We start from the raw sequence: 26,229 nt of genomic DNA, 5'->3' as shown, positions 1-26,229 counted from the left end.
TGGGAAGGCACGTGGTAGAGGGAGGAGCAAAGGGAGGGGCGACAACTACTCCGGCGGGAACTTTGAAAAAAAAAAAAAATGTGGCGTTTTGACAGCTCCACGGGGAAAACCAAGAAAACCGGGGGAGAACACTATTCGAAAAGGGGGCAGTATGTCATGAGTGCCGTTGAGCTAAAGTCATCAGCGCAATGGCACACATGACAATGACAAGGAAATAAGTGAAGGGGCACAAGTTAAGTAGCCATCAACCCACAACGACTAACGGCTAACAAACAATAGCTAAACGAATCACGGAGCCACCCAAGCCATCAGCGGCAATACAACGGGGATCGCCCAGCTGAAAGCAATCAGCAGAAGAATGGAAACCTGAGGATGGGCGATCCTGGAAACCCTCAACCAATGGCAGGGCAACGCATGGGACAAAGGGGGGTGACGTGACCGTGAGCGAGGGGGCGCTGACCGGCGCGGGGTATTTAAACCCCGCACCGGCGCGCTCCTGTCACTCTCAGCTTTTTTCTACCAACGTTGTACCTACCCTGAAATAAACCAGAACCTGATTTGCAAACCAGCGTCTGAACGTTATTCAGAGGTAGGCAGCGCATGACAAATGCTGGGAAAGGGAGAATGAAAGAGAAGAAGAGGTTGACCAGCAGCAAGATGGATGGACTCAGTTATAATGGTATTGGGTGCACTGTTGGAAAGCCCAAAGGACCAGGTTAGGGACAGATCATTATGGAGAAAATCTATCTATGTGGTCGCTAAGAGTTGACACTGACTTGAAGGCACATAATCAAAGAAGAGTTTTGGAAATACTATGGGAAAGGTATCCTCGAGAACATGGGAGTGTGAACAGAGCACCTGTCTACAACCTTTTAAAGCCACTTATCTTTTCCCAGGATCACACAGTTGCTCCCTGTAAGGTATGTGGGAATGACTTTGGGAGACAGAAAGAAGAGCTGCAGCTGAGACAACAGGGATGAACTTTGAGTCTGAAGGGGGAGGGATAGCAATAGTGGCTCAGAAGGGACCCTCCCTAGTTTTTGGGAAAGTAAAAGTGAGGGATGGGAGGAGTACGTTCAGACTTCCAAGGTGGTGTTAAGGTAACCTTATAATAAAGGCAGAGTGACTACTCCTGGGTGTGCTTCCTTGCAAGGCTGACACTCTCTGCAACTCCCACACAGGGCTGCAACTAGGGTCTGTGTCACCTGGGCCAAACATGGATTCCGTGCCCATTTTGGTGCCCCACCAGCATGGCGCCTGGGGCACATGCCCTGGTTGCCCCCCCCCCCAGTTGCGGCCCTGCTTCCACATTATCTCAGGAGAAAATGCAACTGCTTTAAGGAGTTACAGACATGTACATGTTCACAAAACATTACTTTGTAACTGAATCTAAAGTCCTAATAATTATGGCATTGAAAGCATTTAAATAAGGCCTCAAAGTATGAACTTGAGCTGCAGGGGGAAAAAAACCATAAGGATATAGATTGGTGGGGGGTCATCTTGTGGTGTCACAGAAAAACATTGCATTGTGTGTGTTTAGTAAAGACTGGGAGTGTCTTATCTTATTCTAAATATAACTAACCCTGTACCCAGTATTCTAAAAAATATGCTATATGTACCTTTAGCAAAGAAATGAAAGCAGCCATGATAGAATTTTAATTGTAAGGTATTTTATCTGAGTAGCAAATTATATAGAGGCATTACTTCCTGTTCCTACTGGCAATACAAAATTGAATTAACAAGGATATGCAAATTAGGGATGCAGAGATACAAATTAGTTTCCATTTGAATGAAATGTAATTAATTTAGCCTTTTGAATCAATGTAGAAACCAAAACTTCAAAATTTCTACTTTCTGAATGTTGTCATGTAGTTCATCAAATCAAACCTTTGTTACAGCCTATGGGCCAGGAAGCACACCAATAAAATACAGAGACCTGTAATTATTAATAAAATTACACAAAATACATTATTATAGTTTTTATTTTTTTTTATCATATGGCATAGCAGTTCGGTGTTCATGCTGCTTTTTCTTGCTGGGAAATCCTTGTGAGGTCCAGCAGCCAGATGTGTAGACTATTTAGCTGTGACAAGTCACGTTGCCCAGGGTGCACCATGAGAGGCTAGTCTACATTGCACCGAGTTGGGCTGAAAGAAAGGGACTGGCCCAAGGTCACCCAATTATTATAGTAACTGTAGTATGAATATCAGTGGCAATCACCAAAATTAATGCTAAACTTCAACCGTAGGTAGTATTGATACAACAAATGATAGCACAAAATCAGGCAACCTGGAAATATATGGCAAGGTCCTGGTCTACCAGGGTAGTTCTTTTAAATGGGATAAATATATATCTTCCTTGTAGTTCATCTATTTTTTATGTTCATTACAGAGAAATCTGCACAAAAATGCTTCACATTTTATACATTATGAAAACATTGTACATTAATCAAAACTACATAAATGAATAAAATATATTTTTTATTTTAAAATTTAAAATTTATATTTTTATTTTTAAATTCCTAGTTTGAGGAATTGATTGGCAAAAGTAAGATACTGAGTATGATTCAATTTGACATATTTGCCCATCCCTTATACAGATAGCGTCATAAAGTTAAATTTCACTGACTCCCAGCTCCTGCTAACCTAGCAGTTCGAAAGCATGCAAATGCAAGTAGATGAATAGGTACCACTTTGGTGGGAAAAAAACAGGGACTTGAAAGGAGCCCCCTCAGGTGTCCCCTGGGCAACGGTGATGTCACCAGCAAATCCTCTCAACACAGAAGCGCCTTGGTAGGTGCTTCTGACACAGGGGAAAAAAAAATTGACACAAGAATCTTCAGACTAATTTGAGATTACTCTTCTTTGTTCTTATCTCACTGAGTACTTACATAAATGGTGCAATAGAATACAATTAGAAAAGAGCGGTTAATTAATACATACGCTCATATGAATTATAGAATATTATGCAGCTAGAATCTAATAGATGTTTTTCCTTGCATGTAATTAACTTTTAAACAGCTAATAAAGACTATTAAGCATTTATATTTATTTAATTGTTCCAAAGCTAATAATGCAAGTTACTGGATACCACAGTGTCATAGCATGGGTCCACAGGGGAGGGAGGAAGTGATGTAATTGATGCAAATTTTATAAGGTCATCATTTATAGAATGACATCATGACACACAGTGTTATGTACTAGCAATAAACAGAGACCAGTTCCTTGTCTCAGCGTGTTTCCTGGCTGTTAGGACACACAGGATGTTATTGAGGCTTCTAATAGATCTTTATGGTAGATCTCCTAATTTCATAAAGTCTCCAGTTGTTAAAAGACAAATCTAAAAATTTAAGAAAAAATTAAAGGTGTCATAGAAAGGAGAAAAACTAAAAAAAAAAAAACCCTAAGAAATTAAAGGGGAAAGTTTCCATGGTGGTTGAAAGAAACAATGGAGGAGAAACTGTCTCAGGTAATATTTTGTCTTTCATACAAAATTATGAATTTGGTCTTGGAAATAATAATTTAAAATAATATTTTTGCCATTTTGCCATACTCAAGATTCAGAGTATGAATCTTAATAGTGAAACTAATTCAGCATTAGTTGGTGGCAGTAATATTTAGATTTGCCATCCTGAGAATAAACTCTAAAACATCCTCTCAAGGCTGAAAAGTAAAACCATCCCTGGCTTTTGCATTACCCTTTTTTCAAATTTGCTTTGATTATGTTTTCAAACAATTAGATGTTCCAGACATTACACTGCTGAGTATCTGTTTTTGATTAGATTATCAGTAACTTGTGTTCTTTTCTTGCAAAGAAACAGCCTTTGGTATTTTGTATCCATTGCTCATTGTAGTTTCTGCCCAATTATGTACCAAAGATGTCTTTCACTGTGTTTTTTTTTCCCTTCAGTTTAATCCATTTCTTCCCAACTGTACATACAGTTTTTATATACAAATACAAATGCAAATTCCCAGGTGACAGTCAGAACTGAGAAAATTGTGGTAGAATTGTGGAGAACTGTTTGGTATAGTGGTTTAAGGCACGAGGCTAAAAAACAGAAGACCATGAGTTCTAGTCCTGCCTTAGGCACAAAGCCAGATGGGTGACCTTGGGCCAGTCTATCTCTTAGCCCTAGGAAGGAGGCAAGGACAAGCCACTTCTGAAATCTTGCCAGGAAAACTGCAGGGACTTGCCTGGGGTCAAGTTGCCAGGGATCAAGACTGACTTGAAGGCACATACTCAAAAGTTTGCATATTTCATTTTTGTGCAGTTGATTCCATTGTCACAATTCATTCTGACTTTGTTGTAATATATGTGGTTTGTACTGGCTCCAAGAGTAGCTTGCATAGCTTATGGTGGAATACACTAACAATACAGTACTATACTTTATGCTTGCTCTGCTAATGCAATGTTAGGTACAACTTTAAGTGGGTCATAATTTTGAGTAGATCACCCTAGGAAATAGTGTCTTGTGCTCTTAGAAGATACAGCCCAGTCCAAGGAAACTGAACCAGGGTTCTTTCTAGTATGTGCATGTGAGTTCATGAGAAGAATTTGTCTTTGTTATGATGATTAAGAACGAATTATGCATAATTACTGTGAGTCTCAGGCAACACCACCATTTATGTTTAAATGGCATGCAGCCTGCCAGCATAATGCAGAAAGATGTATAGACAGATATTAGGAGCTTATTGAGAGGAAAAAACAAAACAAAACCAAAACATACACAAAGAATATGTACATACAAACAAAAGTGATTCTCATGTTTCAGTCTCTTACGTATACTGCAAATGTTCCTGTTGGTCCCCTGACATTCCACAGCTCCTCTTTCTTTCTCCTGTCTGCATTGCCATATTTGTATTCTTGTCTTCTTTTTACTTTGAGCTTTAATTTTGGAATTTATCATCTCCAGATATTTGTCTATGAGTCTGAATCAGTTTCTCTCTCTCAAAGTGCTTAAAGGGTTAGGAGTTTTACAGCCCTTCCTTATTAATTGAGATGTTACCCTCAGATGTAAATAAGTAAGTAATGGGCTGAGCATAGAACCTTGCTTTCAAGTGCTTCAGAAATCACTGTGATGTAACAGATTTATGGAGCATCGAGCTGAAAATACTGAAGATTACCGATAATAAGCTACAAAATCCATAGGAAAACAGGGAATGTACGGAAAGTAAATGGGCCTTTGTTTGAACAGTGCTTCATCTTTTTAATTCATTTCCTAAAACACATTAGCACTGCTTGCTAACATTTTGATATTATTTCTTGACAGGAACCTTTCTCTTAAGTTATCAAAGGAAGCGGATCGAGGGGAAGCAAGATGTCCTCGTGTGAGCCAGCTGGCCCACAGCCCATCTGTAGAATGGCCTTTCGGAGCCATGGAAGATGGTGGAGGAATAGAATCTTTGCCTTTCCGTCTGATGATGCAAGACTGCACAGCAGTAAAAACATTACTGCTGAAAATGAAGAGGGTTCTCCAAGAGGTAAGCTTTTAAACGATCAAAGAATACCATTTTTTAATTTAATGATGGCGCGGTTAACCACTAAGGAATGGTCACTTGAAGTTATTCGTTATAAATTATTGATTCATTGCCAGAATTATCCCTAAAGAAGTAATATCAGATATCTTTATCAGAACTTGGTAATGATGATTCTTGGTTTGGTTCCTGTTTTGCAATACCATGGGGGGGGGGCAGGTGGAGAAAAAACTATCTTTGTGTACAAGAGCAGGTTAAAACATGGTGGAAAACTAAAAAAGAAATGAAGAGAGATTTAGGAAGCATTAGGATGCTAGGAAAGTTTGAAACAATAAATAAAAGCTTGATGGAAACTTACTGACTCGATTTACAATTGTCTCTGGTCATGTGAAACCTTTGTTGTGCATTACAGATGGCCACATGGTCAAGCAATCATCTGATCACTCAGCCATGCAGGCAGATCAATATTCATCCAGTTCAGTAATGTTTTAAGCATTCTGTTGAAAGACTTAAAATGGATATGGATTCTCCAAAGAGCTATTAGAAATTTGCATAGGTAAAGGTAAAGGTTTCCCTTGATGTAAAGTCCAGTCGAATCCGACTCTAGGGGGCGGTGCTCATCTCCATTTCTAAGCCTTGGAGCCGGCATTGTCATAGACACTTCCGGGTCATGTGGCCAGCATGACGACACGGAACGCCGTTACCTTCCCGCCGAAGCGGTACCTATTGATCTACTCACATTTGCATGTTTTCGAACTGCTAGGTAAGCAGGAGCTGGGATTAACAACGGGAGCTCACCCCGCCGCGCGGTTTCGAACCGCCGACCTTCCGATCGACAGCTCAGCGGTTTAACCCGCAGCGCCACCGCAACTACTTAAGTCAATGTATTGCATGTGATATGGTGACCTTGCTACTTCACTTTTATAGGTATTCTCACTTCTGGTGGGAATGTGAGGAGAAGATTTGAAGCATCTGCTTCTGTTTTTGACTCTCAGTTGGTTTGCCCCACACTAAAATTGTTATTAATTTTAATTATGGTTTATTTAAACAAGCCAGAATTAGAAGTACAGTTTGATCTTTGTTTATTCAGATAAACTGCAATGGGCAGAAAAGAATAGTTCTAGTTTTCTTGCAGCCCTATGAGCTGAATCAGTGGTAGGGAAGAATCACACAAGGATCAATCTCATCCATATAGTCTCAAGGTGGAATGAAATACTGAATCCAAACATGGTCAGTGTGAAATTGTTACCTCTCATGCTACCACTGTGACTCACAAGTGAAAGTCATCAAGTGATGCTGTAGTCATGGTGGATGTATACATACTGTATTGAATGGCATTTGTTCAATGGGGTTTCATTATTTTATGAGGCCTGGAAGAAACTAAACATATTCCTAAACATATTCCTAAAGTAATATGACTAAGGCTTGTGGTTATGGAAGGTTTAGGACTGGAAACTACACGGGGCTTCTTAATTAAAATTAAAAACGTAAAACAAAAGCAATGTATGGAAATTGTAGCTTACTGTTTATCAGAATAAATAAAAAGAACGACAGGAATGTTGCAGCCATATAAAAGACCACCAAGATGCTAATTCTGATACCTTTTTTGTGTTCCTAGCCTGTCCCTGGTTAGGCATATATTCATGGAAAGGAAGGCTAGAAACTTTGTCAAATGAAAGACCAGGTTCTCTAAAAATACAAATAACTGATTCTGGAATTTATAAGATCAATAACTAGCAGACGTGATGATCAGTTTTGGCATTATACCTGCAGGAAGTTAAGCAACTGATATACAGTGCATCTTCCTCTCCGAGCCCAGCAAATTCTCCAAATTACTAACAAATTAAGAGGCATTTATAAATTTATTCAGTTGTAAATCTCTTCTTTTTTTTTGCTGACCGAGGTTTTAATTAACCAGCACACCATTACTGATTTATTCAGTAAGTCTCCATTTAAAACAAACTTTTTTCTTCTTCAAATAATGTGTGTTAAAAAGGTCTTCATTTTGTAACCGTTTAAAATACATTAAATATGAATATTGTCATTAATATTGTTCTTGTCTTCAATATTATGACTGTCATTCTAAAAATGTGCCTATATTTATTATTATGGTTAACTGATTCTGATAGCAGTTTAGTAACATATCTCAGTCCACCTGTTTGTTTTCCTTTAGTAGCTGTTTGCCTTCCAGTTACAAATCATTTTGTTTGTTGACATAAAATTCAGTCCCTCGTGGTTCCTTTCAGGCAGAGCAGTTATGAATAATTACTGTAGGATCTTCATGGGGGAGGGGGGATAATTCTTTTGATACTGCTGATGCTCTTTTTTAACTGTTAAAAATACAGCTGAAGACAAATGCATCCTCACTCATTTTTATGTTGGGCAAACTCCTGATCAAAACAGTTACTCAAGGAGTCTTAGCTGTGGATGAGTTGGAAAGTTGAGTATGATGAATATGGGGATTGGGCTAAACATATATAAACAGTCAGTATTGTTTTAGGACAGTTATTCCAGTAACTTGGCAATGGAGCTGATAAACACCATTCTTTTTCTGAGTCATTTGTACTGCAAATAATCTGCATATAAAATTATTTTAACAAACACAGCCCAGGAGTTTATGGAACATGCTCCATTCTTTTCATAGTCTTTAAATAATTTTGAACCATATGATGTGGTACTTAAAGACAGCAGAGATATAAATGTCAGTCATAATAAGGAAGGCAAAGTTAATGATAACAAGGTTCCTAATGAGTTCCTCAACTCTGTTAATAAAAAGCAATGGGAAATAGAAGTGGGATAAGAAGGAGGGCACTACATAAAGAGAAGTTCCCAACCTATGTTATGTAGTAATTGAGTCTCCCAACAGCTTAATTGGATTGAAGGAATTAAAGTGTCAAGTTGTCAAACATAATTTTCTAATATGTGAAGCAACAATAAGTATGCAAGTGCATTAAATTCTGTCCTGCTTTTGGATTTCATCTGTATATAGTATGAATTAACTTGAAGTCAGTTCCTGTAGTCATTTGTTTCACTCATTATTTTGTTAACTGTTCACAAGAATGATATGATACTTGAAAAGGCCCACTTGGTAAGGAAATAGTAACAACAACAACAACAACAACAACAACCACCTGGCAGTGGCTTATAACTGGAACATGAAGAAAAGAAACTGAAGGCTTGATTCTGGCTGCTCAAGAGCCAGCTATTCAAACTAATGCAATCAAGGCCAGAACTGAAAAATCATCAAATGATTCAAAGTGCAGATTGTGCAAAGAAGCAGAAGAAACAGTAGTCAAAATACCCAGCTCGTGCAAGAAGATTGCACAAACAATGATAATACAGTGACCAAAATGATTTAGTGGAACACCTGTAAAATTATCATGTGCAGTAATGAAAAATTGGTGGGAACATATAGTTGGAAAAGTACTTGAAAATAAGCAGGTTAATATACTGTGGGATTTCTGAATACTAAATGATAAAGTCTTGGCACATAACACACCAGATTTAACTGTGATTGAAAAGAAGAAAGTGTGGATAATTGATGGGGCGATGCCAGGGGACAGTAGAATAGAAGATAAAGAATTGGAGAAGATCACAAAATATCAAAATCTGAAAACTGAATTTGAAAGATTATGGCATAAACTGGCAGTGGTGGTCCCAGTGGTTATTGGCACACTGGGTGCCATACCAAAAAGCCTTGGATGGCACTTAAAAAATCTGCGCATTGGCAAAATTTCCATCTGTCAATTACAAAAGGCTACACTGCTTGGATCCACACATATACTATACTAATCATTATGGTATCCTAGGTTCTTGGGAAGAACTCAGTACAAATGAAGGTCAACAACAGCTAAAGAACTGGCAGCTGTGATTTCAAGTTGTTGTGTACGATAATAACAACAATAACAACAGCAACTGATGTAGATTTTCCCCAAACTTTCTCTCTTCCATTTCTTGCATATAGTCCATAAAAAATACAAGTTTTAATGTCCTGGCATAAAGAAATTTAAGTCAAAGCTGAACAAGAACAGCAAGAGGCACAGTGACTGAAATTGTATACCACACTAAGTAGTGGATTGTTTTAAACACAGTTTATTGAATAACTACAGGGACTGAATTCACAGTCACATGAGGTCATAAGCTATAGTTTATGAAATACAGCTGCTGGATTTATACAACTTGCCAAGCCAAAATTAAACAAACAAACCATCTTATGGTTTAACTTGATGTGTGAACCAGTCCAGTGCTTGGCTTCACATAGCAAATTAACACAATTCGTTTGTTTCTGGTTTAGCACAGTGTCTAAGCCCATTGATTGAGAAGCAAACAATTATGGCTTATTCAACAGACTGGTTAATGTAATCCTGGTTTAGAAAGAAGTCTCAGCACACTTAGGTTCAACTTCTTAGAAAACTAAGAAATTTTGTATAGGAAAACTAGGAGCAATGACACCAATGGATTGGTTTAGGACTCTAGAAAGATCTGAAAGGTCCACGGCGTGATTCATTTTTAGAAGATGGCATCTGTGGAAACCAAGAACCATTTAGATTTTCATGGATTGTTATCCAAAAATAAAACTATTATGTGAATTTGGAGTTCTGTATCTACTGCATAATTGCTGTCATTAAGTAGTTTCCATGTTTTTTTTTTCCTGAGTAAATCTCATACATATTATTGGTTAATAAAATTGTGCTTTATTTATTAACAATTTGGGATCTAACCCATAATGAGTTAGGAAGATTTGTTAACCATGACAGATAAAGACAGCCTGAAGTCAAGCACAATTCCTGATGGCTACGTGGACCCATACATGCAGTTTTCTTGGCAGCAGTTATGATAGTGGTTTGGTACTGTTTCCTGGTATGATATCACTCCCAACTCTCAAACTTCCCAATTTAACCTAAATTCCTGGAATTCTCTGGTAAACTCCCATCCAAGTATTAACTAAGGCAAATCCAGTTTAGTTTTGAATGCCAAGCAAGGTAGGCCAGGAGCTGCTACTTCTGTTCTCTGGCATCACTTAAAAGATTTTTTTTTTTAAATTATCTGGGCATCAACACTAATTGTTGCACATTAATGGAGAACTGAATGGAAAAGTAAACTCTCTTTAATTTCACACTATGAAAGTGTCCATTGATCTCTGACCACCCACTTCATTCCTGACTGATTGCCAAGTGAAAGTATTTTCATCTAGCATCCACGTTTGAAAGAAAATTCCAACTCTCTCTTCTTCTTTCTCTTCCCCCTCACTGCCTTCTTCTATCCCAGCAGCATTTCTTATTTCAAATCTGCAGAAAGATAACTTACCTGCAAACAAAGATACACTCAAGCCCTGCTGCCTGTACTTCTGCAGACTTACAAATGATACAGTAAGATGACTACCAGTTTTCTTATCTCTGCTGTGCAGGACAGAGATAGCTAAATAAATATCTGGCCATGAATCACTTTCATCCTGAGATTCTTTCTCCTGGGAAAATCAGTTCTGCTGTTTTCCTTTGGAGTGGTTGTATTATTTTTTATTCTGCAGGAGAAAAAAAAAATAACAGCAGTGGCTCTGCCTTTTAAATATATCACTCACAGTAAATTGACAATAATGAATCTCTAACCATTGTCCTCCTAAATAGGATTATACTGCTTTCATTTAACCCACTGGGATTCTTTTGGCATATTAATTTGGTTTTTATAGTGTTTTATAGTGTTCATCATCTTGGGATATACATTTGTGTGCAAAAATATGATATTAACAATTACAACTTTGAGGTTTAAATATGTCAAGAGCTATATTCCCAAAGTAGGCAGGGCCAGGGCTCAAAGTGAGGAATGAAGGCTAAGAAGAAAAAAATGGAATGAAAAAAGAAAGTTAAATATATGTAAAACCATTGTCATGAGTACTGATGGTGAGCAGGAGGGGGCCCCTATCCAGGGGGAAAAATGCATGCATCATTTAGAGGCTTTGAACTTTCCTTCAGAGAAACTCAGAGTAGACCCATCTTGAGTTTTGGGTTTATCTGTGTGGGTTTCCCACAGTCTTTTAGTTTGGCAGGATTTTCTGTTTACTAGAGTAGTTCAATAAACACTAGAAACCAAGACACAATCTCAGTGTGGTTCTTTGCTCTAAATAGGACATCCATCTTTGAAACAGAATTTCTCCAATCCCATCCATGAAAGTGCTCCCATTTTTTTCATTACTTTTATTTTCAAAAGTTGGTCAAGGAATATAAACAAAATTTCACCATAGCCTCAGCATGTTGAATAAACCCAATTTATTGTGATTTATTCAGTATACCATGATTAAACAAACCATGGCTTAGCATATGTGAAGCAGGTTAGTATTGTATATACTGTAAAAATTAAATTTCTTTAAGAGACTTTGGGTGGGTGGCTGAGTGAAAGGATTTTCAAGTTGTACCATGTATTCAGCTGCATATTATCATAAGTAGTATTTATTTTCATCACTGTAAATGTTTTCAAATACCTATGTTAGAAAGAGTGTAGTACAACAGAGAGAGGAATAAGGGTTTCATTGGTTGTGTATCATCAGCAACTGTTGGAAAAATTAAAATGGCTTATTTCTTTTTATATGCCATCTCATATTCGCATGATTTAGGCCTGATTGATACACATATACCTTGGTTTAGGAGAGGCAGCTGGGCTTTGCTTTAAGCCACAGAGGCAAGACGATTCCTCTGGTTATAGCAAGGAGATGCCACAACTAAACTCAATGAAATGTTTCACATCACTCTGAGTTTCTTATCTAGCCATTCCAATAGCCAGAATAAGCTTCTAAGTACGCACTGAACTGCATGTATATTCCTGTATCTGACTTCGATTTAGAAATTTAAAATTAGAAATTTAAAAAGATTTACAAATCTCCAACAGCAAAGTGGATGGACTTATTTACAGTGGCGATGAATGCACCATTGGAAAAGGTGAAAGACCAGATTAACAGATCATCATAGAGAAAATCTGTGTGGTCACTAAGAGTTGACAATGACTTGATGGCACATAATCAACCAACCAACCAATCAATCAATCAATCATGGTTTATATTGTCTTAATTTCCACAGACTCATGAGCCAATTAGGTTTACAGTTGAATAATAACTTGATTTGTGGACTATGGATATAGAGCAATGAAACAACAAAGTTCTGATTGTGACAAAGAATCCTGTATTTTAGCATATGCTTATACATTATTTAAATTAAATGACTCCAGTATATGCTTATGTATCCTTAATGTTCTTCAGACAACAGTTTTGAGTTCAGAAATGCTTGGTGCCATACTAAGCAATTTCCTCTCCCATCCCTTTAGTGCTTAGGCTCCACCCAGTAGTAATGCATCCCAGTGATGAAGTACATGAGCTTAGGCAGAACATTGCCCACTTACATGTATATTCATATATCGTTATATATTTGCTTCAGGTTACCAACACATTTTGTCCCGTATTAGGGTTTGGAAGATATCTCCTATGCATGCACTTGGTCTAGCATCACACTCATATGCATATTTAAATATCTGTTTGCCTCAAGTTTTGACAATGTTCCTTTTTCTTCAAATAAACAACCCTTTTAACATCTCTTGCTTAAAAATGATGTTGCTGGGAAACACTGGGAGTCCGGGTGGGCAGATCTATTTCACAGAGTACTTTCTGCCCATCTGCCATCCAGAACTGCCCCCTTTTCTGCTTTGTATTAAAAATACATATTTGCCGAATTCATATGAATTAGGGAACATTGTTATTTTAAAGACTGTAATCTTATATATTCTATATGATCCACTGTTAACATGTAACATATACAGTAGTATCAGAGATTTATGCAGTCAGTAATAAATGTTGGCAGTTCTTAGGTAAAACTTGAAAATCTCTCTCTTTCTCTGGGGGGGTGGTTGCTGTAACTGTATCAAAATGTTCTAAACAATTATACTCTGAAATGATAACGGACCCATTATAATGCAAATTGGGCTGCCGTTTTGTGACAAATTGCTCTATGTTCTTGAAAGAAAATGATTTGCACATTTTCTCCTATTAAATTAGCCTTTCTAATTTAAACCAAACATTTCAGTTTGTGTTTCAAATAATTATTTCTGAAAGAAGATACACTCCTTTCAAGAAGTACAAGACTTCAAAAGTTGGTGTTTTCTTTATGGCAGGTCTAAGTGGAAAATTTAAATACACACATACACACGCACACTTACACACCAAACATTAGATAAAATTAATCCTACTAATAGGTTGAAAAATCCATAGTGACAGGAAAGCAATGTTTTGATCCCTCAGTAACATATAAACACATGTTAAATGTTACCAAGGGTGGAGAGAGGAAAGGTAGTACTGTATGCACTTATTTCTGTATATTATTCATGCTGTTTATTGAAATTCCCTGAGAAGGCCAAAGCAACAAGATACTAGAAAAGAATACGTATGTTCATTAATTGATGGATATAACTGGAGAGTCTGGCTTTGTAAATGCATCAGTGCATTTTTCTCCACTGTATTGGAAATAAATATTTTGGAGTAAAAATGCGGGGGTTGTCATACAGAAAGTGACTCCTCCTGGTTTCTCCTAATAAAAATCTCTTTCTTAGCATGTTTCCAAGGAGAGGACAGTCTCTGCTTGAAGAACCATAAAATGGGAGAACACCAATGACATTTAGTTGGACTGCAACTATTACCCCACAGTATGGCATGAAAATATAAATAATATAAAATATACTTGCCATTATATACCTTGCTTAAAAGATCATAATAGCTATACCCCAAACAGGAGACCAATTATGAATAAGGTAACTAAAGGGAAGTTGAAACAAAGCTGGAAATTTCTATATCTTGAAAGAGAGGGTGCTACAGACCTTCTGGGGTGTGATGGGGGAGGAAATTTCATAATTGCAGTACCAAAATTGAAAAAGCTTTGTCCTAGTTGTCAGTCCTACATCTAATCTCAGGTAAGAGTGGATTCACAGACCCTAACTGGAATCCTTTGAAATAATCTATTCCAAACAGTTTAGCCATGGCAAGATTATAAATAGCAATGCCAGAAGAGCAGAGGTCTACATTTTTAGGTAGTGGGCACCATGATAAGATTTCAGACAATGGTGCAGACCCAAAATAATAAATAAATATGTACATACATACATAGTAATTTTTAAGGCCCACATACTAAGATCTCATGTTATAGCACAGCATTTTAGGTCATTGATTCCTTTAATTTTAGAAGCCAGAAGTTGCCACCAGTGGTGGAACATGTGCTACAATTCCCACAAATATTATGTTGCTGAACATAGCCAGTATGAAAACAGACAAAGATCAAAATAATATAAAGTGCCATTTCATTCTTCATTCCAGATTCAGATTCTGTTGTATCAGTATTTGAGAGGGAGAGACACAAGCACATTATTTGAGGAATTTCAGTACCTCAGATTTTTTGGCCATAAAATAATTACAATTTCCTTTTAGTCTCACTATCACTAGATAAATTCTATGGCAGAGCCAGATTTACACAAATGTGTTAGAAAAAAGTGTTTTGTCTATGAATAATCTCCGAGAACATAAACTGCCCCAAAGGGCCAACTATTCCAAGTATTCCAAGTAATCCAAGTCTTACTCCTTGATAATGCTGCAAACACCTTTGTCATTTGCAGAACCAAATAATTTGTCCGGGCACTGACCTTACCTTTGTGTCTAGGATTTTATTTTCACTAAGGTTAATTTCTTCTTATTTGGTATTTCTTTTGTATACGTGTGATTTCTGCCAAAGGTGACTTCATACATAGCCAGGACGTTCAAGTGACTTTGAACACCTGATTCCATATATGATGCTTTGTGGAAAGGTAGTGAGCATTCTTCTCACACATGAATGCATGAGCTTGGCATATTGCAATACCTTAGGTATCTCCATGCTAAACTAGATATGGGACATCCAGATTTATCTCTACTGAGCTGTTGAGATAGGCCTCTGTTTTTGTCAAAGGTATGCTTTAGAATGGGAGAAGTAGTTGATATCACCATTGCTCTCTTTCCTCAATTTCCCCCTTTTTCAGGGCTTTCCCAGGGCAAAAAGCATACAAAATAGATCTTGCTCTGGACTTTAGAGAGAAGGGTCAATTTTCCCTTTCCTGGCACCATGTGCCTTTTGCAAACTGAACCATGGTTAACAGCTTATTAAAAGCTAGTGTAATATTCTAAATCCAGCAGAGTTATGCTTGAAATCTGGAAGTTGTTCTGGGTTAACCTGGGCAGGACAGGAAGGAATATATAACTTGATACTCACATCCTGATTGTTTTCCATAATTAATTAAATAATCACTGTGATATAGTGTTGTCAATCATGTCCAGTATTCAATTTTCTCAATAAATCCAAAATTCCCAGTTCTTTTGCATTATGGCAAATTGTGAAGTATCAGACACAATAAAAAAGATAGCCAGCAGGTGGTGCTCGTCATGCTTGGATTACTCTACAGTATTATGTTTAAATACTAGTGTTTTTCTTTCCCAGCTGTAAAATGTTATAGTCAGAAAATCAGCAATTGCAATTGCAAAGGATAGTCTTTATTACAGACAGCATGCTTTGGCTTTTGTTCTTTAAATTTGCAACAGAAACACCAAGTGTATTTTTAAAAAGTGTGAAAGGCTTTTGTGATGCATGAAAACTCCGTATGTTTCTGTAAATCAGTGTAATTTAAGTTAGTGTGCAAATGCATTATCTTTATGATTTAACTGTTGTCTGTCCCTCCCTCCCTCCCTCCCTCCCTCCCTTCCTTCCTTCCTTCCTATCAGAAAATACGAGCAAGAAACTGTTATTTCTGTTATCCTCATAAAATGATCTAGGATAGCAAGTCTTTTATGATGGGACAAAGCTTACTGGGACAATATAGATAGAATAAGAGATTGATAGAGTTCATGGTCATCATAACAACCATGGACATGACCAACTCTGAGGGGGCCTGATGCACATGAGAGATCACATGGTAGATCTGTTTTTTGTCTCAGAGCAGATGCAACATGATCTGAAAGCGGTGTGGGGTGGGCATTGAGTTATTCTCCTTATCATGGACAGATCACTCTCTGATTTCTGTGTGGAAGGACTTGTTAGATTGGTCTGTGCCAGGTACCTAATGGATTCAGAGGGCACTTGGGAAATTTTCTGAAGATCTGATGGGCAGTTTGGTTGAGATCCTGGCTGCCCATTGGAATAATAGGGGGATGAGGGTGCTTGACTAAATTGCCCTAGTGCAGCCTCTTTCCTCTCTCAGATCTGCCGCAGTTCCTTGATTTACTGAGGAGCTGAGGGAAATGAAGAGACACCTAAAGTATCAGTAAAAGAAGGGACGTCCCAATCTGATGGAACACTGGTAAGCACTCAAAACTACAAAGTGGCAATTTCATCATCAAATAAGAAATATTTTGCCTTATTGCATCTGCTCAATGCTACCCAGTAACCCCTTTTAAGGCAGCTTGTTCTTTTTCATGGAAAAATAATAACTAAGAATACTTAATCATTAATAAGGTGTTTTGGAAACAGCCAAGATGGCCCAGAGTAAGCTTATTCTACAGCATTATTCTTATCACATTTTACTTATAGTAAGAATATTTGTCTATGTATGAGACCAAATATTCTTCAGGGGATGCGTTGTTGTTTTTTGGGCTTTCCATTAAACAGAATGAAAAGAGAGGTTCTTCAATAATTGTACAAGAAGTCTTTGAAAAACTTTCAGTTGCACAGTTACTGGAGAATGTCTATCATTCACCCACCCATTCATTATAAATTAATTTATAGAAACTTAATTAGTGGATAGGCAGCCTGTGGCCCTGAAACCCTTTTTCTGACCCAGTAATCAAATATTATGTACCCCTGTGCTAGACAGGTTACTTGATTCTGGCGACCAGCACAATTTTTTACCATAAGCACAATGATTGGACAGCTTTTCAGCATATTCAAATGTGTAGTTATAGATGTCCTCCAGAAATTTCATGTACATTTCCACTCAATAACTATTCCTAACTTTGTTGTGGAATGGGGGAGGTGGAGACAGATTGAGAACAGTTGAGATGGGGAGGATTACTGCAATGTGCTCTACATGGGTCTGCCCTTGAAGAGCATTTGGAAGCTTCAACTGGTGAAGAATGCACACATTTACTATGCACACATATTAAATGGTGCTGCTTATTCGGTGCATGTAACACTACTACTCCGTGAGCTGCATTGATTGCCAGTGTGCTTCTGGGTGTAATTCAAGGTGCTGGTTTGGGACCCAGTTACTTGAGGGACCTATCTCCCCAGTTGTTCATACCCGTCTGATCTAGTCAGAGAGGATTGGCATGCTCTAGGTCCCATCAGCCAAAGAATGCTGGTTGGTAGGGCCTAGAAGATGTGCCTTTTCTGCCATAGCACCCACTTTGTGGAAATTCTCCTTCCAGAGATCAGGATTGCCCCAACCCTGCTGTTGGGCCCTAAAGACCTGGTTCTGTGCCCTATCCTGGGGCCTCAAGTGTGTGCAAGGACCCATTTCTTGGTTGTTCTAGTGATTTGGGTTATGATATGTCTTGGCTGCTTTGTATTTTAATTTTTGTAATGCTTGTAATTGTTTTAATTTATTTTAAATCTGTTTGATGCCCCAAGTCACTTGTTGAGCTGGGCGGCCATATAAATTGTGTGTGTGTGTGTACACACACACACACACACACACACAATATTGTTTGATCTACATCCAGTATAAAAGGAGCGGATCACTGTTTACAGTGTGTGGGTAGAATGAAAGATGCACGACAGGTGGAGTTGCATCCATCAGAGGAATTACATCACTGGAAGCAATTCCTTATCACGTTAAGCTAATTTGAAGCAAATATGCCTTCTAGGTTGTGGGTTCTGTGGGAAAAGTTCCCCATATTAGCCTGGGAATATACAGTTAACAACTTGTACCTATAACAAAATACTCCAGCATGAATAGCTTTTTTGTGGAGTGGAGAAACTGACATGTTTAATTGTGGTACTCCAAAGCTGACACCTCCATCATGTATATGGATATTGATGGCAAAGCTATATAAGATTCAGAATTTGAAGAATAAATTCATTGAATATATGGAAGAGAGGGAATCTGTGGACCTTCAGATTTGATGAACTAATTTTCAACAATCCTTGCTGGCATGTCCAATGCTGAGGAAGACCAGGAATCAGTGGACCATAGATTCCACTCTCTGTATTGTTTCTTTTGCCCAGATATTTAAAAATCCCTAAGTTCTTCATTCCCTATGCTAAAGTGCATTGTTCAATAATGAAATACCATATTGATTTCCTCATGTTTAAGTATGAAGTTAAATGCAGATATAGCTAGATTTATGATAGTCTTATGTAGTTTTTCCTGTCTCTTCAAGGTGCTGCCAATCCAGATACCATTTTGGACAGCAGCCCCATTAATGTCTGTTTTTTTAAAAAAAAAATTGGATGAGTTTGTCCTTGATCTAATTCCATCACTTATCTTAACCAACTTCCTTCCTTCTTCATTGTTTTGACACTGGTGGGACCATCTTAACTATTGATGTAGTTTCTCAAGGGGAACTTATAACTCTTTGTTTCACCAAATGCATCATTTTCACCTTTTTAAATTGTGTCTACCATGTCAGTAACAGTATTGACTATGCATAGTTGTTTCTTCCTTGTGGCACAAATCAGGTATCTTCTTGATGCACCTTTTTATTTATTGAATGCATCTAAATGCCTTTTGATGAACTTCTAACTAGATAAATTAGAATGAGTGTGTAAGTATGTATGGGTGCATCTGCTTGATTAAAGAGGCCTGTGCAATTACATATAACACGACAAGATACACAAGGTATTTTTATGCATGGTTACTTGGAAATAAATCATGCTAAGTTCAATAGAGCATCCCATGTTTGTCATCATCATCATCATCATCATCCCTGCCCTTCCCCCTCCCCGTCCTCTCATATTTCATTTCTTCTCAGAGAAATTTACATAAACCCTTTACTGGGTTTATATTTGCAGTCTTTGCTGTGTATATTCAGGCTAGTAAGCATGTTAGTCTCAGCAACAAACCCACAAGCATCTTATAACAATCTTAAAAAGAGTCTTATAACAACTTAAAAAATAAAAATAGGACATAGTTATTAGAACATAAACAGTCCCCCCACATCTGACAGCCTTCAGAATATACAAATGAATTCTCATTTTTCCCAAACAGCATGGTCCTTCAGCTTGGAGATTCTGGACATGTCTGTTTAAACACACACAGAGGGTACAAGTTTCTCATTTGTTTTGATTTGGTTTCTGCTGGATGAGCTTGGCTTACAGGGTGTCTGGGTTCAATTGGTTGTAGTAAGCCCTATTGTGGTTTTTACTTTCTGTAATGGAAAGTGTGCTGATAATTTAGCATGTTTTGTGAGCCTGACCAACTGTGGCTAATTCAACATGCCAAAGTTAATCAAACCTTAGTTAGTCAGTAGTGTGACTAACCAAAAGTGTCCATATGTAGTTTTCTGTTTAAGATTCAGCCCTAATGCTGATGGCTGGAGGAGGTTAAAATGGTATTATGTTGACTTTTATCAATGGCTTATTGCAGAGAGCAGAGCTATGACAATTTTTTATTCCTTTCCAGCTCTATTTAGGAGTATTGTGTCTGGGGTTCAAATCTGATCCTCCATGATCCTAGTTCATTATTTTAATTGGTACTGCCCATTCTTAAATGGAATGACATCCCAGTGTTTCGCATTTATTTATTTAAAATCTTTGTATCCCATCTCTTTTTATGTACTTCTAGCAACTCACAACAGCATTTAGAATGTTTATGATTGTGGCTTTAGAATCCAGAAATCTCAGTGGATTGAAGAAATAATATGCCTTAGTTGGCTTCCCAGCAGGCTAAGATGTCAGGCTCAGCATTGTCTTATCATGTTCTCTGAACAAGGCCATACCATTAAGCCATAAATCAGTTTAATTATTTTGGCCTAGCTTTTGTATGAACTCCACAATTACATTTTGTTAGCCCAGATTTACTCTTAAGCATGTTGTATGAATATAGGCTCCATGCACTTAATCATTTTTCCTTTCTGTCATATTAAACATATTCTGAAGCAGCTGGGAGTAGACACCTGTTGTACACCTCCACATGAAGCCGTCATCATTGAACTAGTTGTATTTGCTCTTTCAAAGGCGTGGGGTCTACTCTCAGTGATAATAGTAAGATGGTTGTCTTATACCTTTCTACAGAATAACATTTAAACATATGTGTGAAAAGCAAGGAATTGGAACATTTATTTATTATTTATTTGGTTATCTATGGTGTCCAACATAGTAATATAAATCAGTAGTCAAGGTATTCCTCAACTTGAGAAAGGAAAGACTGAAGGCTCTTCTTTTGTGCTTGTGACTGCTTCACCCAGTTTTTAAATTGAAATAAGTTTAGAGAGTGCTCTTAATGGAGCTATTGAAAACAATTTGCTTTTATATGATACAGGCATATATTTTAGGAAAGTCCAGATGACTCTTTTAAGAGACTGCTAAAAATTGCAAATTGATTAATGAATTAACTGTGTAGACCTTTGCTTCTCAACATAGAAAGAAGCTCTTTTAAATTAAATACAGCTAATTCTCAGGTAAGCGTGTGCAGAATTGCAGCCTTAGCCTTGTGTTCTAATATGAACAAATAATAAGCACAGTGGGCTTAGATATTTAGTTATTGGGAGGGGGTTGTATTATTATAAGTAATGTAACTATTTTATTTTGTTGTCAGTCATCAAGACTTCATTAAATTCTAGCAGGGAGAAATGGGATGGATGGATTATAGCAGTAATTTAAATAATAAAAGCAATTGCATTCATTGTTACATAGAGATTTTGTGATTTATCAGTGAGGAGTTAAAATATTTCACTGCATGTCTGTATTTCCAAATAGTCCATTTTCTTAAACTTTGCATCTAGTTACATAGGAATAAAGCATGCTGAAACTTGGGTTATTCAAAGTTCAAACTGAGTTTACATCAACAGATCATTCATTTCAGAAATCAGTACCTTCTTTGATAGATTATGACATTTCATGCAACTGCTCTTTAAGTAACTCAGGTGCACAGTACAGCAGACTTTCCCCCCAAGAATTCATTGAGTTGGAACAACCATGTGGGTCTTTTCTCCTGAAATTGACTGTTGGAATAAAAATACTGTAACCTGGTGTGAAAGAGAGTACTGAAGCAAGCCATGCTGTCTGTGTGAAAACTGTCCTGTTACTTGTTCTCATAAAAGAAATCATCTGGGGAGTGGGATACTTCCTGGAGAGAATCTATCACCTTTATTCTGAGAAGGACTGTTAGTATGAAGAATGTTTCCTTTCTTGCCAAAGGTCATCTTTATGCTAGTGTTGGACTCTACCTTATAAAAAAAGTGCCTTTCTGTAATCAGATATTATAGAAAAGGACCATGACCTTGTATTCACATTAATAAGGTAGTTTCAGCTTGAGAGACACCTTTATCAAAAGGGGTTTTGATGCTGAATTTTTAATTGACAATAGTGGATGGAAGGAGACTGAAATCCATTTTAGTAACCAAATATATATAGACTAGTTGCCATCAGGATTATCCTCTCTAAACAGAATATACCTGGCCTGGGTGATCACCCAGGAAAGGATGTTTTGAATCCCCAATTTTCAAGACTTTAGATGGGCACAAATCTGACTGTCACAGTTTTGTGGACTAGCTTGCTACCTATAACCTGCATATGGAATAGCTTGCTACCTATAACCTGCATGGAACTTTCCCCATCCTCTTGGGTTTTAAGGAAGTGGCAAAGACCATAAGCTTTCACAACATTGTTGGCACTTAATACTGTATGCTTGCTGTTTATATTTATATCATTTTCTGGAAATCCATGGTATTCACAAATCCTTGTTCTACTACAGGTACAGACTTTTCAGAGCTTTTACCTACCAGGATTGCTCAAAATCAAGCTGGATATCTGTTCAGGGATTGCTATGTAAAGCAAGTTGGTATTCATGCTGCCAAATTTTTATTATCATAAGTGTCATGATGTTTTCACTTACTTTCTTACAGGAAGCAAAGTGAAGGTTGTAGGACATAATAAGGAAAAAGAAATGAATTCAGTCACTTCCTGTGTTGCTTATTTCTCATCTTACGTGTGAGAAATTGTGGAAATAAACCCACGTTGGCTATGAAGGACCTTCTTCAGTGGCACATCTTTCCCCAATCAGGTCCCTGCCAACTATAGCTCTGATCATCTGTACTTAGCATAACCACTGACGGTGCCTTCCAGAGCAGTGGTTTGGAGGACATCATGTTGGGTATGATGACTCAGAACAATGTGGAGTGCAGAAATATTTTTTAGAGCAACTGTGAATCAGCTTAACCTGGAGAATTATGAATTGTCAGTTGTTCTTTTAGTTGTCTGTTGGAAAGCACATACAAGGATCATCCCTGGAAATTGCCTGGATTGTATTGCATGTACATTTGACAAGCAACAGATACTTTTCAGGACTCTTGAGCTCAATCTAGACTAGCAGTTTTATACAATATACTGTAGTTAACTGATTAACTAAAAGGAGGCTCTTTTTTCATAAATAATAATTAGAAGCAAACCAGCCATATTGTATTGGTTAAGACAGGTAAGAACAGTTCCTTAGAAAGTTCAAACAGCCACAAGGTGTGTCTTAGCAGAAGTAATTTACTTTTTTAAATAGAGGTTTCAGTCTGAGACCATGTATTCTCTCCCCTTTAATTATTGTTAAATTTGTACTGTATTCAAAATATTAATATAACTTGATTCAACAGAGGTAATATCTCTAATAGTAGCAATAAAAGCTAAACAGGTTGTGGTAAATAGCTTAAAATACATAAAGATGAGTGATGACGTAGCACTGCAGATTAGAAGCAGAATGTAAAGGGCCTGGAATACTTGATCTTAATGTTCTCTGTTGTCACGTTATTCATACACAGCAGAAGCATTTGTTCTCTCTTTTTTGGCAGACATGGGACAGAAAAGGTTAATAGACTTTCTTAATGTTTCCCTCATTGATGCATTTTCTCTATTAAGAAAGAACCTAAATCAACACGCAAGGCATAATACAGTAGAAGTATTAAAAAAAACCCCATAAAATGGTATCCTACCAGTTCTCTTTCAGCTTTTTCAGATAAGGCAATCAACATTGCATAGTATAGCTAAGGATGCCATCAACAGTAACAAAAAAGGTTAATCCTCATATTACAGCCCCACAGCTTGAAATTATACCTTTTTAAAAGTTTTTCATGTGATACAAGAATAATATAAGAATGAAACATCTATCAACCCCATTAGTGCTTTGCTATAAAACCTAATTTATGAACTTGGTAACAGTGTCTACTGATGCTCAAATTTTGACTGGAGAATTCTTGGTTGATTGTTTTACTTATTATGTAAGCCATAGGAACTACAGTGTCTTTCTGATATCGTTTAAGTCAAATCTAACTCTTGGTAATTTAATATAATTTTTGTTCATTCTTTTTTTACTTCCCAGTCTAGCTTACAGCTGTAGCCTTTTCAGATGATTTCTCATCCAAATACTAGTTAGGTCCAGTCCTGTACTACTGGACCTAAAATAAGGTTGGCTAGATGCTCCCACCTGCTGAGACCTTTTCATTGTTACAACTTCTAATAAGGGACATGAGCAACTATCTCTTTTTCTTCCTTCTTTCTTGCAAAGGTTGATATAAATATCTGATATTACACCATTAAAAGACAGATTATTTAATCGTTGTATTCTTACCTAATTGTTCATGAAGTCCATCAGCTTCATGGAGTATGATTCTGAGAGGGGAATATTTTATATTGACAGTGTTGTTGGGGGTAGTGTGGAGAAGAGAAATGGGCAATGGTGAAGAGAGAGGTCAGAAGCAGAGATAGAATTGCTTAAATAGGGTCCACAAATATAGGACAACAGCAGCAAATCTTGTTTCCATGGGAGTAGCCATTTCTGCCTATTGCAGCAAAAACAACTAGGAGTTCTGTGGCATTTCAAAGACAAATTCAGCATGAACTTCTCATCCTGTGATAGAAGTTTATGTCTTAGGAAGAAGAAGAGAAAAAAGAGAAAAGGAAAACATTTCCCTACTGGTTTGGGGATACTGCCATTTCTAATGCTGAGCCAACAAACTGCTCTGATTCAATTCTTGCCTATTTTCTCGAAGTCTGAGACCAAACCAAACTGAAGCAATTTTTGAGGCTCTTGAGGCCTGAACTTTGATTGAAGTTCAGCTGCCAGAAGCATCAAAGATAAGAGAAGGCTCCTTGCCTTCTTCATATCTTCTTTTTCTTTTTAAAGAACAGCTCACAATATAAGATAGCTCACAACACACAAGAGGACAACACTGCTGTTCTCCTCCTTTTTCTTGCTTGAAAAAGCAGCAGAGGCTGCGTGTGTCAGCTATCCATACAACTGTCTGTCCTCACCCCATGGCAGTAACAACCCAGTGTTGCAGGATCAGCTGACACTCGCATCTTCAGCTGCCCATTTTAAAATACAGTAGGAAAGGGGAGAAGGTGTGCTGGACCCCTTTTGCATGTAGATATAAGCTTACACATGGGGCATTTTACAGGCAAGGTACTAGGGATTTTGTATCCTGACATTTTTTCAGGGAGAAGATTGCCTAAATATTGGGACCAGAATTCAGGCCAGCAATAGTCATTTTTGATAACTGTTTCTATCCATCATATGTCCACACAGATTAACAAGTTTGTTCAGGATAAATTTAGTGGGAGATGATGGCATACATCATATTGGAAGATAAGTAAGTATCACTTCCTTTGATTAGCTCCCTCCCCCCATCAGAGTTGACATCTGTGCCTGACATGATATGTTTGCCATGTCTGTGTCATTGGGATATTTTCTGTATTATTTAAGAGGTGATGTGCTTCTTCAGTATCTTTTGTTACATATTTTGGATACTCAAATTTAAATTCCAAGAAGGTTTAATTGTGACTTCAGAAGGTGTACTGGCTTTTTGTTTCACACAAAGTCTACCTTAAAAAGACTAGTTATGCTTCCAGTTCCTAGGGCTGTAAATGCTAAATTAATTGATATGTATATGTTTTTTTTTTTTTTTTTAAATGGAATAATTGATCAAAAATCAGGTTCGGTGTCTATAGCTGAGATTTAAAATGCTTTACAGTTAAAGCACAAATAAAATGGGGAAATAAAAATTTGACCACTTGACATACATGCACATTTATGCAACCCTTTTTGGAAATATATATGGCTACATTAAATAACTGACCCTAACTTTTTAAAAAAATCTGAGTGATTGTGTAGGGGAAGTTATGTAATATTTTTTCCCCTTCTAGCATTTTAATTGACAAACAAAATCTCAATTCCCCAGGTTATGTTCTTTACATGTGTGAAAGAGAAGTAAAATGATGATATCAGAGGCAACTACAGCTAGCCATAGCAATGCTACAGTAATGAAATTTGCATTGTGAGATGTGTTCATGCCCTGCTTATGCATATTTGTGTCGCATGTAAGTATGTAACAGATAGAGTTCATATTGCAATGTCATGACACAAGTTTTGCCACTTCATGCACTCCCCATTGTCCACCTTCTGTAGGCACTTTTGGCTTCAAATGTAAGCTGCAGTGAGATTGTAGTAGATTACATTCAAGAAAAAGGTCTGCCTGCCTGCCTGCCTGCACTCATGGGCTGTTTTCCCATGTTAAAACAGTTTGTGTGTTCAACCAGAATACCATATGTGTTCTGTACTACAGCAT

The 26,229-nt window shown here is 37.3% G+C and overlaps 1 protein-coding gene across 2 annotated transcripts in view; it reads left to right on the top strand.

Moving 5' to 3' along the window:
• The window catches only part of CCSER1 (coiled-coil serine rich protein 1), a 511,517-nt gene that overhangs the window by 320,407 nt on the left and 164,881 nt on the right, over nucleotides 1-26,229 (top strand). For both annotated transcript variants that reach the window (XM_063310081.1, XM_063310082.1), the window contains exon 6: nucleotides 5,270-5,480. In XM_063310081.1, the coding sequence (XP_063166151.1) occupies nucleotides 5,270-5,480 (211 nt within the window). The remainder of the gene's footprint in view (nucleotides 1-5,269; nucleotides 5,481-26,229) is intronic.

This window comes from Candoia aspera, chromosome 8 (genome assembly GCF_035149785.1).
Source record: "Candoia aspera isolate rCanAsp1 chromosome 8, rCanAsp1.hap2, whole genome shotgun sequence".
Classification (NCBI taxonomy): Eukaryota; Metazoa; Chordata; class Lepidosauria; order Squamata; family Boidae; genus Candoia; species Candoia aspera.
This window is presented reverse-complemented; position numbering and strand designations above follow the sequence as displayed.